The following is a 14,738-nucleotide window of genomic DNA, read 5'->3' on the forward strand; positions in this document are numbered from 1 at the left end:
TTCCTGGTGAGGTCAATGGATCTGAAAGTTGTAAGGAGGCCTATGTGTCTACTTGGTGAACCCATATTTTCTTTCTTAGTGCTTAAAGGGTTTAATGAGGATCTTACTATTTTCTGTTGTCCAGGGATTTATGATTAGGACGTTTTTGCTTCCGAAAGTTTACTGAACTTGCTTGAGTTTAATGCCATTATATGTATGAGACTGTACTTTCTGTGAAGCTTATTGGCAGCAGTAGTTAGAATGCTCTCTCTAATCCCCAAATTAAAGTTTCAGACCCTGATATCACAGGCATTTGATTTAGAAATGTAGATCAACTATCGGTTGTCATTTGAACTGATGAGAGTGGTGATAACTTGTGAAGTAAAAGAAGACACAAAATTTATATAATTCTTCCTTTAACCAAAACAATGACAGTTAATAGCTCCTTTTTTTCCCCCGCCAGGGGATAGAAAGTAATTAAAGTGTCAAGGGAGCCATGTGTAGTTTCAATTTTCTAGTAGTTTCCTGTTGTAACATCTTATTGTTCTGTCCAGAGAACACAGCTAATAAATACCAGCCTGGTACAGCATGGAGGGTTGTATAGTTCTTGAGATCCTCTGTATTTCTACAGGCTTAACTCATCCCGCATTCACCCAAGCATTCAACAAATATTTCTGGAATGCCTACTTTGTACCAGGATGTTATGGCAATGCTTAAAGCCATGATAAATATTTTACCTGAAGGATGGCAGATTATGAAGAGTTTATTTTAACTCCACAGTAACTGATTGAATGATGTAGGTACCTCATTTCCTCCCAGATTAGTATTTCTGTGTATCCTTCTTTCTCTTTAAGACACAGTTATGGAAGGGAAATAAAAAGAGTGGTTTCAAGAATGTGTGTGTTCTAGGCACCATATTAGGTACTTCAAATATTTTATCTAATTTGGTCCTCATAACAACTTTTAGAGAGGGCTCTTATCCCCATTTTAAAGATGACAAAACAGGCCCTGTTTAAGTAAATGACTCAAGGTGACACAGGTAATAAGAAGGAACGTGGGCTGGGAACCAGGTCTGTGCTTTCCTTGATCTGATGCAGTGTTTATTGTTTACCTTCTCATGGGAAGAGAGTGGAGGTAGCTTAGTTTCCAGTCATGAGATGATTTACAGTCATATATATATGAAATCCATATACACAAAGGTGCATAGTTTATTGCCTATGTTTATTTAGAACTAGTATATTTGCCTCAGAGTCATTGAGCTAATCTCGTTAAATAGTTTTGATTTCAGGAATTCAATAAAAAAATTTTACTTGAATGCTAAGTGTTTCCAGAGCTATTTCCTTTGTAACTGTAATAGCTAGGGAGAGAAATATGAACGTTGTCTAAATAACTGACTTTTGTTTTAACTTTCAAATCTCAGATCCAAAATAGCAACATTGCAATAAATTCTTTGGCTGAGAATAAAACAAATATTGTTAATTTGTGGAAGGGATTTTTTCACATTTATTAGCAACCATTCAGCCTTTTTCCCCTTCAACAAAGAAAGCATGCTTTTCCAGAAGGTGGCACTCTAAGAACAGCATTTTGGTTTTTGGATTTAAGAGTACAAGAGTACCATTCAGTCCTTTATTTGAGTGAATTGCACATGTAAACTATGACCTGAGTTTCTGTCATGCTTCTTTTGTGTGTTTTTAAAAATGCTTATTTGAAACAAACTGTTAGGAAATGTAATAAAATGCCTTTTTAAAATTGTGTCTCTTTAAAGATAAATCAATCTAATTGTATGTTTCATATTTCATACGAACCTCTTTTATTGAGAAAATAGGTTTTAATAATAATCATTTTATTCTTTGATTCAATTGTTGTGTTTCCAAGTTACATTATTATAATTCAAAACAAAGACAAAAATTATATCTTGCCTTTTCAGCCACATTCAAAATTTATTAACAAAAATATAGTTTAGATACTCCTACAATAGAATAAAATTTCTCTGTGAAACAATTTACAGCTCACATTTTTGGTTGAGCTCTTGGTGAAGGCTGAGTACCAAAATTAAGTTTAATTAGTTAATTTTGAAATTCTTTGTTTAATTTTTAACAATATTCTTTTGATCTAATTTCATATAAATTTTCTAAAGTGCCCAGTTGCTTACATTAATAAGAGCACTGGTGTGTTTTCACAAGGTTTGTGATTTGGCCTGATGATTAAAACCCCTACTGTGTTTTAGCACCTATTTTTACCACCTTTAAGCTTATCTAGTAAGTTTTTTTTTGCCTTGTCATTGATGCCTATGGTGAGCACTGAGTTTGGAATTATAAGATCAAGACTTGACCAGGATGATATAAATCATGTGTTAAAGAAAAAAAAAGTGAAAAAAATTTTATTTCAACTATATCTAGATTGTGTTTTAATTATGTATTTCTAAAGATTTTCATAAACCCAGTGGTTACTTGTATGAGTATTTTAAGAAATCAACAAATTATTTGCTTTTAAAAATACTGTTTCTTGCTCTGGCCAGATGGCTCAGTTGGTTGGAGCATCACCCTGTACACCAAAATGTTGTAGGTTCGATTCCTGGTCAGGGCACATACCTAGGTTGCGGGTTTCACACCAGTTGGGGTTCATACAGGAGGCAAGAGATCAAAATCTCTCTCTCACATTGGTGTTTCTCATTCTCCCCCCCCCTTCCTCTCTCTCTAAAAAATCAATAAAAACTTGTCCTCAGGTGAGGATTAAAAAACAACAACAACAAAACAGTTCTTAAGATCAGATTTTGGCATTAATTCTTATTTTGAATTCCACAGCATAAAAGCAAGCTTTAAAAAAAGTTCTTGATTGTGTTTGAATCACGTTAGAGCAAACAACTCATAGTGACACATCCATGTGATAGAAGTTCAGAAACCCATAACTTAAAGGTCCTGAAGTCTTAGTCTCTAGAGAGTTTGGGAAGAACACGCATTGGGCTCAAGTCCTTCAGCAAGCAGTGTATAATGCAGTCCCCTCCCGAAGTAGTTCTTTGCAATGTAAGCTCTTTATCTAAAACTCCTTGCTCCCCACCCCCAAACCCTTACTTGTTCGTTTTTAATCTATAGTTATAAAACAGGGGTCGTGTTGTTGTAGTGTTGTTGTTAACAATAATATTCAAAATGATAATTATAATGATGACTTATCTTTTCCTGAAAGAATAAAAGACAAACATATCTCATACTACACCCCCTTCTTGTGAGTTCAGGCTTCCTTCCTCCCTCTCCCTCCCAGCTCTCACCCACTCTTGCGCATTTTCTGTCTCACAACTTAGCGTGAGAATGTGAACAGCACTGAGCATCAAGTCAACATGACTTTTACGTAATTAACGAGGCATTGACTATGCAAGACTACTTTTTAAAAATAGTCCCTTTAAACTTTGTATAAACTTTGTTTGATTAAGGACATGTAGTCTCATATATAATATGAACATAAAGTTCGCATATAGTATTTTTTAGTTGAGTGTTTTTTCCCCTTTTATTTTTAGGATAAACACGTCCTGACAGTTGTAACTATTGAGAGAATATTGGAAAGGCTGAAGAAATCCAATGAACTTTTGGAACTCATTTTGAAAGGACTCAATGAATATTTAGAAAAGAAGCGTCTCTTCTTTCCCAGATTCTTTTTCTTGTCTAACGATGAACTTCTTGAGATACTGTCTGAGACTAAAGATCCTACCAGGTACGTAACGTACCTCTATAACACATGGCTAAGCTTATCTGCTTACATTTAATTTTTAGAATAAGGTAGAACATAAATAAACATATAAATAATTGTTCACATAATAACTTTTAAAAAGACTATTGTGAATATTACCAACAATCAACTGAAGACAGTTATTTAAAACATAAGTGATATCACTGAATGGTCTTTTCCCAAATGTGAAGAATCTTGGACTGGATTTCTTATTTTATCATGTATTCCCTTACAGGTCTTTACAGAACACACTACCCTTCTATCTCACATTCAGAGTCAAAGGCAGTGACCTCAGTAGCTTGCAGTGACCCATGCAGGCGAGTCCCCCTTATCCTTCCTACTCACCTGCCAATGGCTTGCTTCTTGCTCACTCTGCTGCAGTCCTTACAATTCCCCCACAAGACGGGCAGCCTCCTCCCTCAGTGCATGGCTGTCTTTACCTAGGATGCTCCTTACCCAAATATCCCTAAGACCTCTCCTACCCCCTCCTGTGGGTGTTTGTGGGAACCTGCTCAAACACCCAGCCCTCAGGAGGCCTTTTCTGACCACTCTGTTTAAAATGGCAACCCCTTCCAGCACTCCCTAGCCTCCTCTCCTGGACCACCTTCTTGGCCTTACCTTCCTCTGGCATACTTTTTACCATCTGTCTAAGTCTATAATGTACTTTATTTGTTTACTGTTGCATTTCCTCTAGCAGAATATAAGTGCCATTATGGTAGAGATTTTTGACTACTTTTTTCCCCAATGCCAAGTGCCGATTCCTTAGAATATATAGCATATAACACGCAAACAGTGAATAGATATTTGTTAAACAAATTAATTTTGTGTCTTGTATCTTTAAAGAAGGAGACAAGGATTTCAGACAAAAAGATCAATTTAGGCTCAGATTTTCATTGGAATCTTTATTGCTTCTTTATCGCTCATTTGTAAGATGTATTCCATTGGTTGTTGTTAATGCACCAAAAATGAGGGCTTTAGTTCCAACTATATTACAACGAAAAGATTAAAGTTGGGCAGTTTCAAATCAGCTGATTTAGTAAACTGTAGAGTACTTAAAGCACTAAACCTAGTCCATATTTTGCAAGCAGTCTCTTGAATACCCCAGTTGAAATGGCTACTTTTGTGCATTTGAAGAGTTTTCAGATCAGTTTATTAATCTGTTAGTCAAGATTCATTTGCCCCTTATGTTACTTTTAAATCTTTCAATTCATTGTGTTGGAAACAAAGCCTCCTGGATGTTTCCTGTACAGCTCTTTTCATAATTGTAATTTTACCGATCTTTTTTATGTTATTGAATTAATGATTGCCTCCCACTGGACGGTATAATCCATGAGGGCAGGGGTTGTGACTTTCTTTTCTCAGCACTTCATCTCCAGCAGCATCTAGCAAGGGCCTGACAATAATGCACATTGATGAATTTTGAATGAGGATTGGTGCACAAAGAACACTGATGTTTAAGGAATTGCTTTAATTCGGTTAGTTCTCTTAAACATTTATTTATTTTTTCCTGACAGGGTACAACCTCACTTGAAGAAATGTTTTGAAGGAATTGCAAAGGTAGAATTTACAGAAACTTTAGACATTACTCACATGAAGAGCAGTGAAGGAGAGGTCGTGGAACTCATAGACACCATTTCTACAGCCAAAGCCAGAGGTCAAGTGGAAAAGTGGTTGGTTGAGTTAGAGAAAACTATGATTAAGTCCATCCACAAGGTAGCTGGCTATATTTATTATTATTTCTAATAAAGATGGTAGAATATTAATGTATCATTGATAAATGCAGTTATTTAGACAGAAACTGAGTCATGAATTGCCAATTTAATTGTAATAGATAGATTAAAGACAAAGATATAGTCTATGATATTAATTTTGTAGTGACTCACTTGAAAAGTGGGACAAAATGCCATCCATACCAGAGAAAACTTGGGTTTAAGTCATGAGTCTTTCTCATTTCTTGCTGCCACATACTAGTGCTTTTGTCATTAATTAGACACACTTTGGTCTACACAGTCTGTCTTTAGTCTTGTTTTAGAAGCCCCTCTATAGTTTCACATCAGTCTCCTTGACATGTAGGTTTCTGTGGTGAATCCTTTTGTTCTGTGCATATACAAAATATGTACCAAAATGTTAGAAAATTATAAATATGTCCTGTAATGCTAACTTCGTATTTTTCACATCACCTCATAAAACATATTATCACCCAATCATTTGTAATTATTAGTGGAGAATTTCAAGTCATGGCAACAAATAGGTATTGATTGAGGACTTAAACTCATTTTTTTTTACATTTTTTTACTTAACATTCAAATCCCTTATCAAGAATAAAAATCAGTAGTTGAGCAGGCAAGCATGAGGGCAAGAATGCAAAGGAAATATGGTATTAAGTCTCAATCAACAAGTTTTCATTAATTTTTCAGATTCTCTCACATATTATGAAAAAAATAATTAGAATCTAGATGCTTAATGGATATCACAAGTCTTAATGCTGTTTTCTCTTCTAAAATATGTTTTTAATATCTGCCTGTATAATATTTTTTCCAATAGATATAAAATCTTTTGGGTAGTTTCCCATTTCTCCCTTTTATGAATTAAATTATAATAAATGTCCTTACACATATAGCTGGTTTCTTTGATTGAATTATTTATTTGCTTATGATAATTCTCATGTGGAGGATCACTGGGCCAAAGAGGATGAGCTTTCATAAGCCTTCATAAGTAATGACAAAGAGCATTCCCATTTTTGTAGCTCTTAGCAATGTAAATGAATTCCACTTTGACCACTACTTAGCAGCAATGAACTGGGTTATATGGTTGGTTAATTGATGTATACAGTGAAAACTCATTATTTTATATACATCTGATACTATTTCAATTATTCTTTTAACTTTGTTTGTCAAAGTGCTTACAGAAAATATTTTGGTTGCCATTTCAGAGCATTAAGATGGGGTAGCAAGGAATTGTGTAGGAAATATCTTCCCCAAATGTCCATGTGTAAGTTTGTGTTGGTGAAATATGCAAGCAAATTGCAATAAAAACATGCAGAGGAGATATGTGTGTTACTTTTGTTGAGCTATGTGTATTTGCATAGTTGAAAGACTACTGCATGATTAAATTAAGTGAATTTTATATCATATGTAAGTAATAAAAAAGTCATGTTCTTGGCACCTTTGCCCCTTTATCATTCTAAATTACTTTGAGTTTAATGTAGCATGCTGTCCCCCAAATATACATTATATATATATATATATATATATATACATATATATATATATACACACACACTCACACACATATGTGTGTGTATGTATATTTGACATACATAGGTATAGTATTATATTTTACATACAATATTATAGAACTTTATGTAATCCTATTTCTCCTCACCCAACTATATAGAAGTTTGGGATTTAACTTTAATGTCTCCTTCTTGTTCTCTACACAGCATTCTTCTAGAACACATATTTATTTCACCCATCAAACTATGGGCTTGAGAGAGATCTGCAAACACAAGAGGAACTCTAGAGAAATTGTGTGGTTTATCTGAGAGTGCATGTATACATATGTACATGGCTGAGTGGGGCTCTGATTGGGTTAAAAAAAATTATTATCTATGAATTTGATAGGTCTCATTTTGGAAGTATTTGAATTTATGTTTTGCTATAAAATTGCTCATGCCTCTTCAATCCAAATGTATCTAGGATATTTTTGGCTACAACTGGTCAAATAAATATTTGACGTAACGTGTTTCCCACAAATTGGTCATGTATCAGCAAATTAAAATGCTCTGTAATATAGTTATTTTACAAGTATATGAATTAATTTGAATTTAAACAGTCTATTCATATGCTTTGAGTCTCTACAGTTGGCCAGGATGTAAAAAGTTGAGCAGTATGAGTTAATCTGTTGCCATTTAGCTCTTCATTGCATAGCATATTCAAGTGTGAAACTTCATGTTTAGCTTTTTTTTTTTTAATTAGGTAATTAAAGATGCAATTCTTGCCTATACACAATATGAACGAATTAAGTGGGTAAAGAATTGGCCTGGACAGGCAGTTCTCTGTGTATCTCAAATCTTTTGGACAGTAGAAGTACAAACAGCTATTTCAGAGGGGCAAGAGGTAAGCATTTACTACCCTCAGGTTTGTCAGCATTTTTTCAATAGTTATTATAATTAAAGTCCACTAAAAAATTCAAGGGTACTTGAGTCTCAATCTTGTTATTATATACATTTTTGTGCCTTTAAAAAGAAAGTCATAATAGGACTGAGAAACTTCCTAAGCCCAAAACGGATAATTCTCTTTTATGCCTGGAGTAAGACTACCCTGTGAAGACAAGGGATCAGACTCATTTCAACTATTTTTATCTTTATTTTTAATATATTGCTTTTGAATAAATAACTATTAATACTTTGAATGATGCTTAATTTTAAATATTCTAATATAATGGTTATATGAATTCATATTAGTAACCAATTAGTAGCCTCCAAACCACCAGCCTTATTACTCACCCGCATAGAGAAATAGTCTAGAGGGAACAAAGAAGCAAATGTGAAAAGATCAGCCAAATTCGTAGGCATCTTCCAGTGTGTTTCAGTTTAAATGTAGTGTTGATCAAACTTCTGCCCCCTGTGAAAACTGTATTTTTTTCTGATCTTACTCCAAGAAGGCTGGAACAGGTAAGAGTTGAGGTAGAGCGTTAAAGTGTTAACTATAATCCTTTCATGCTTCTGCGTAACTCCCAAGCATAGTTTGAATCTCAAGGGACAAGTAATTTTGGTCACTGCCTTTTCAATGTGTCCTCTGCTCAAAACTCTCTGCTCTGCCTGTAGCTCTCATCATACTGCATACCAATACCGATAATTTTTTCGTTTACAACAGTATCCGCTGATGCTGAGATGGAGTTGTTTTATTTACACATTTGTTAGTCTAGTCAGTTTTCTTTTTCCACTCATGCAATATGGTACAGATATGGAGGCATTCACAGAAGAGGCCAAATGAGAACTTGTGCCTCCAGGGTAACTCAGCTTCATGGACTCGAGGTCCTCTGAAGCGGTAGCTTAGCAAGATTTAGCAAGTCAGTCCTTTGTTATTGTTCCCTGCCCGATTGCCCTCTCCCACTGTGCTTTATGGTGCTTTCATAGCATACCTGTTTTATGGTATGAAATTAAGCTTTATATGTGCCCTTAAAAATTAATTCTTTGTCATCAGTGTGTGATTACCCTGCTTTAGTATGCCTAAGTCTGCTGCCTGTGGTTCTGTCGTGGAGGCTAGCGTATGTCTTAGTCGTCTCTGTGTTGGTAATTTCCCCCTTCATTAGTGCGTGGTTTCCATTTGAAAGCGATGACTTTGGTTGAGCAGCTGCAGACTCTTGACAGCCTCAAGGAAGACTGGATGCTTCCATGTTCTGCACACATCCCAGGTGCCTGGAGCTTGATGCTATAATAGCACCACGCTGTACTGTCCCTCCCAGAGGACTTGCTCACCTCAGGATCTGTGTTCCCATTTATTTATTCTGTGAATGTTGGCTGGGGACCTCGTCCGAATGAGGCATTACAGGGGGAATGAAATGAATGAAAGGGTCACGGCTGTCACAGAGCTTGGGGTACTGCAGATATTGATGTGATTTTTGAGTCAGTGTATCTTTGTACATGTAGAAGAATCTAGGTATAATAAAAATATTTGATTCCAGATAGGGTTTATTTTGGCTGAATATGATAATAGTTAACTTCAGATTCATTAGCTCACTGTATGCAACGGTTTACAAGGAATAAAATGTAATAGAAATACTGTCAATATCATGATTTTTTAAATCTAGATTATCTGCATCCTTATTAATTCATATAATATAGTTCTTAAAGAACTCAGATTACCACAGTTTGAAGCTAAATTTTAATTCTCAGTCCATTTATCTAGTATATAAAAATACATTCTGCTAGTGTAAATAATAATAAATTCTTATGGACATATAGCTTGTACTGTTAGGTCCAAACATTATATTTTTTTAATGTCTTGTGTTGAATTATAGAACATGAGAATTGGTGAAGCTTTCCAAGGTTCTGATTTTTCCTGATGAGGGAACCAAAAGGCACCAACTGGCATAGCTTTTGTTCCTCAGATCAGAACTGTTCTTACTAATTTATACACTCAATATACTTAAATTCATGAATTGACCCCAAGAATTTAAACATGGTTATTTAAACATGGGTGAAACAGAAGTGTATTTTTTCACTACTTTCAAAAGCAAGTTAATAGCAATTAGTCATGTAAGTCATATAAATGACACAGTGCTCAGGCACCAAACTTTTGGGGAAGAAATTACTTCCTTAAAATAAAAAATGTTGAAGTATGTCAAGAAATAAGAAAAGTGCCCTTAAGGAAACGATTTCCCATCCCCAACTCTATCCTTTAAGCTTTTAGTTAAACAACCTTGGAAATCCTCACTTTTAGATCCACTGCTGCCACTTTACCTGGCCTTAAAGGAGTGAAATAAAAGGAATGGTGCGTGACATTTATTGAGTGTTATTGTAATGAAGGAAGTGACCACCTCAGTCTGCTGGAGCCTATCAGCACTTCCCTAAGCACCGCAATGCTTATTGATTCTAATTGGATTTTCATTAACCTTCTCTTTTTTTTTTTTTAACTTATTAATTACATTTACCCACCAGAAGAGGGACCCCAAAGCAAGCCTCGTCCTAGGGATTGGCATTAGTTAACTACAAACTAAAATGTTAGATGTTTTATTTATTAGGATCTTTACAATTTAAGTGGCACAAATACTACTCAGAAATCCTAACAAGAGTACTAGAAGGACTCATGGGATCCAAGGAGGAGCAGTCGGAATCAGATCTCTGGGCTTTCTGTCTGCTGCAGATACTCTTTTGTTGTCTGTCTTTCATCTCTGCTAGTCTTTGGCAGGTTTTATTCCGCAGTAGGGATAAGGGCCTGCAATAGCTTCAGGCTGGGATACAAGTGAAAAGACCCATAGAGCACAGAGAAGTGGAAATAGGGAAGGAAAGAGTGCTGGGTAGATAAAACCCACAAATGTCTACAATATCTGGCCAGATTGGGCTTGTTCACCTAATACCTTTGTGGTAAAGAAAATGGATTATTTTGAAATTACATCATATGGAAAATCATGATAAAAAATGTAGAAAACACTCTGTATACATGCTAGTTCAAAGTGTTTATGTTCAAAAGAATTCTGATCCTATGGAGTAATCATATCTTATTTTTTTTCAGGCTCTCGAGCAATACTTGGAAAAATGTAACAAACAAATTGATGATATTGTCACCTTGGTCCGTGGCAAATTGTCCAAGCAGAATCGTGTTACTCTGGGAGCCCTTGTGGTGCTAGATGTTCATGCTAGAGATGTCCTCACATCACTTGTTAGTAAAGAAGTTAGTGATGACTCTGACTTTGAATGGTTAAGTCAGCTTAGGTACTACTGGCAAGTAAGTGGTATCACTGGATGTTATTACATGGCAATTTCAGCTCATAGCTTTTTAATTTGTGCTTGCTTGACTACATGGAAATAGTATCAGTAATACAGGAATTTTTGTGGATGGCTGTCTGTACCTAGACAAGTGTTCTCCAGATCAGAGATTAAGGAGCCAAAAACTATCTGTGTCATCTGTATAAAAACTATATCTGTATCTATATCCAACCCCATATCCAAATGAATAGTTACATAGAAATACACAGACACATATAGACACACACAAATTATGAGTAATTATAAAAAATTACTCACTTTAAATGAGTCATTATGCTTGCTGAATCTGCAAAATGTTGGAACTAGTCAGCTTAAAGTTGCATTTATAGATTACTGAGACATCTATAGAATATGCAAATCAGACTGTTTTAGTCTGATTTAGTCATTAAAACTTTCTCCTGTTCATCAGTTGAAGGGACCAGAAACACAATCTTGAAGGAAGGTTTTCATCAGGGCATCTGGGTGGCTGGTAATGGCAGTCACCATTTGGAGGTTGGAAGAGCAAGGACAGTTAGTACAGTGGAAAGGCTGGGCCTGTTGAGAGTGGGAAGTGAGAGCTCATGACTGGAGATATGGACTCTAAAATTCTTATCATACTTGCTTTTGTGAAAGGCTTGGGAGGTATAGGGTAAGAGGAGAGAAGACACAAGAACCAGAACCCTGGAAAAATATGTGAGAGGCAGTGTGTATGGTGGTTAGGGGCTCAGACTCTGGAATAATTGTTTCAAATGCCAGGTCCTCCCCTTACCAGAAGTATGGGCAAATTACTTACTCTCTTTAAGCATCAGTTTCCTTATCTGTAAAATGGTGATAGTGATAATACCCACTCTATAGTGAAAATTAATTGAATAAGTGATAGAAAATATAGGAGAAAAATGAACTATCAGAAAGAGAAATTAAGAAAACAATCACATTTACAACTGCATCAAAAATAATAAAGTACCTTGGAATAAATTTAACCAAGCAGGTGAAAGACCTATATACTGAAAACTGTAAGACGATGAAAGAAACTGAACACACAAATAAAAGAAATTTTGTGTTGATAGATTAGAAGAATTAATATTGTTAAAATGTTACCTAAAGCAATCTATGGATTCAATGCAATCCCTATCAAAATTCCAATGGCATTTTTTGCAGAAATAGAACAAATAATCCTAAAATTGGTATCGAACTACAAAAGACCCCAAATAGTCAAAATAATCTTGAGAAAGAAGAACAAAGCTGGAGGCATCATGCTTCCTGATTTCAAACTATATTGCAAAGCTAATCAGAACAGTACGGTATTAGCAAAAGCAAAACCAAAAACAGATCAATGGAACAGAACAGAGAGCCCAGAAATAAACCCATGAATGTATGGCCAACTAATTTATATCAAAGGAGCCAAGACTATACAATGGAGAAAGGACATTCTCTTCAATAAATGGTGTCAGGAAAACTGAACAGCACCATGCAAAAGAATGACACTGGACCATTAACTTATACCATGCACAAAAATTGACTCAAGGTGGATTAGAGACTTGAATGTAAAACCTGAAACCATGAAACTTCTAAGCAGAAAAATATACAATAATCTCCTTGGCATTTATCTTGGCAATGATTTTTTTGACTCTGATACCAAAAGCAAAGGTAACAAATCAAAAATTAACAAGTGAGACTACTACTAAGATGCTTCTGAACGGCAAAGGAAACCATCAACAAAATGAAAGGGCAACTTACTGAATGGGGGGAAATATTTGCAAATATATCATATATTTGATAAGGAGTTAATATCCAAAATACATAAAGAATTCATATAACTCAATAATAAATCATGATCTGATTTTTTAAAATGGGCAGAGGATCTGAATAAACTTTTTCCTAAGAAGACATACAAATGGCCAACAGGTATATGAAAAGATGCTCAACATTGTTAATCATCAGGGAAATGGAAATCAAATACACAGTGAAATATCACCTCACACCTGTTAGAATGGCTGTTAGCAAAAAGACAAGAGATAACAAATGTTGGCAAGGATGTGGAGAAAAGGAACCCTTGTGCACTGTTGGTGAGAATGTAAATTGGTGCGACCACTATGGAAAACAGTACGGAGGTTCCCCAAAAACGAAAAATAGAACTACTACATGATTCAACAGTTTTGCTTCTGAATATCTGAAGAAAATAAAAACACTAACTCGAAAGATATAAGCACCCCTCCCCATGTTTATTGCAGCATTATTTACAATAGCCAAGATATGGAAACAACCTAAATGTCCATCAACAGATGAATGCATAAGGAAGACATGATATATATGTATATGGGATATTATTCAACCATAAAAATTATGAAATTTTGCCATTTGTGACAACATGGATGGGCCTTGAGGGCATTGTGCAAAGTGAAATAAGTCAGAGAAAGACAAACACCACATGATCTCACTGATATGTGGAATCTAAAACAAAACAAAACAAAATCATGCTCATGATAGCGAGAACAGATTGGTGGTTGCCAAAGGCTGGGGGTAAGGTGGGTGGGGTGGGAGAAATGGGTGAAGGGAGTGAAAAGATACAAACTTCCATTTATAAAATAAATAAATCATGGGGATGTGATGTACATGTTTGTAAGTCACCAAGAGAGCAGCTCTTAAAAGTTCTCATCACAAGAAAAAAATAAAACTATGTATGGTGATGGATATTAACTGGACTTATTGTGATTATTTCACAATATACGCAAATATTGAATCATCATGTTGTACACCTGAAGCTACTATAATACTGTATGTCAACTGTAGCTTAATAAAAATAAAATAAAAAGTGTTAGCACGTTTTAACAAAAGGAAAATACAGGAGAGGTAAGGAACAAATATATTTTCCAAAGATATTCTATAGGAACAATTGAAGCCAGTGACTTCAGTTACTTAGCCTGGGAAATTAGATATTGAATTCTTCTACTGAATTAAATGATGTCTTAAAAGTGAATTTTAAAGGTGTTTATAATATGGCTCTTATTTATAAAGGTGCTTGAGATTTCATATTATTTAAAATTCTATTATTTAAGCTAACTTTATTTTATCTGATTTACGCCAGGAAAATCATTTAGAAACAAAGATGATTAACGCTGGATTACGTTATGGATATGAATACCTGGGTAATTCCCCTAGGCTGGTTATCACTCCACTCACTGATAGGTGTTACAGGTAAACTCATTAATTTAAGGATCTATTGGAAATAATTTTCAGTCATCTCTAGTCCACTTATATCTTACAAAGTACCAAATGATTTTCCATTCAGTAAATGTATCCTGTGTTATCTTTTCCTAGACCCTTAATTCTACTCTCAAATTGGTCTTCAGTTTCTCTTTCTCTGCTAGCTCCTTCCTCTCAGCTCTGAGCTCTGAGTATTATCAGGTATTGCTGTGGTTTTTTTTACAGTGTTCACATATCCTGCCTTCTTGAAACTTTGTTCTTTTTGGATCATTTGAGACATCTTGTTCCTTCTCCTGAAACACAGAATTTTCTGGAATTCTGTGTTCATGTGATGTTTAGTCTCATGCTTCGTGGTTTCCTGAGT

At 35.1% G+C, this 14,738-nt stretch overlaps 1 protein-coding gene across 1 annotated transcript in view; it reads left to right on the plus strand.

Annotated features, from left to right (window-relative positions):
* The window catches only part of DNAH7 (dynein axonemal heavy chain 7), a 184,497-nt gene that overhangs the window by 54,070 nt on the left and 115,689 nt on the right, over positions 1-14,738 (plus strand). Inside the window, exons 21-25 of the mRNA XM_087819982.1 lie at positions 3,491-3,684; positions 5,214-5,412; positions 7,677-7,817; positions 10,938-11,150; positions 14,256-14,365. Of these exons, the coding sequence (XP_087676108.1) occupies positions 3,491-3,684; positions 5,214-5,412; positions 7,677-7,817; positions 10,938-11,150; positions 14,256-14,365 (857 nt within the window). The remainder of the gene's footprint in view (positions 1-3,490; positions 3,685-5,213; positions 5,413-7,676; positions 7,818-10,937; positions 11,151-14,255; positions 14,366-14,738) is intronic.

Source organism: Miniopterus natalensis, chromosome 8 (assembly GCF_054644295.1).
Source record: "Miniopterus natalensis isolate mMinNat1 chromosome 8, mMinNat1.hap1, whole genome shotgun sequence".
In the NCBI taxonomy this organism is placed as follows: Eukaryota; Metazoa; Chordata; class Mammalia; order Chiroptera; family Miniopteridae; genus Miniopterus; species Miniopterus natalensis.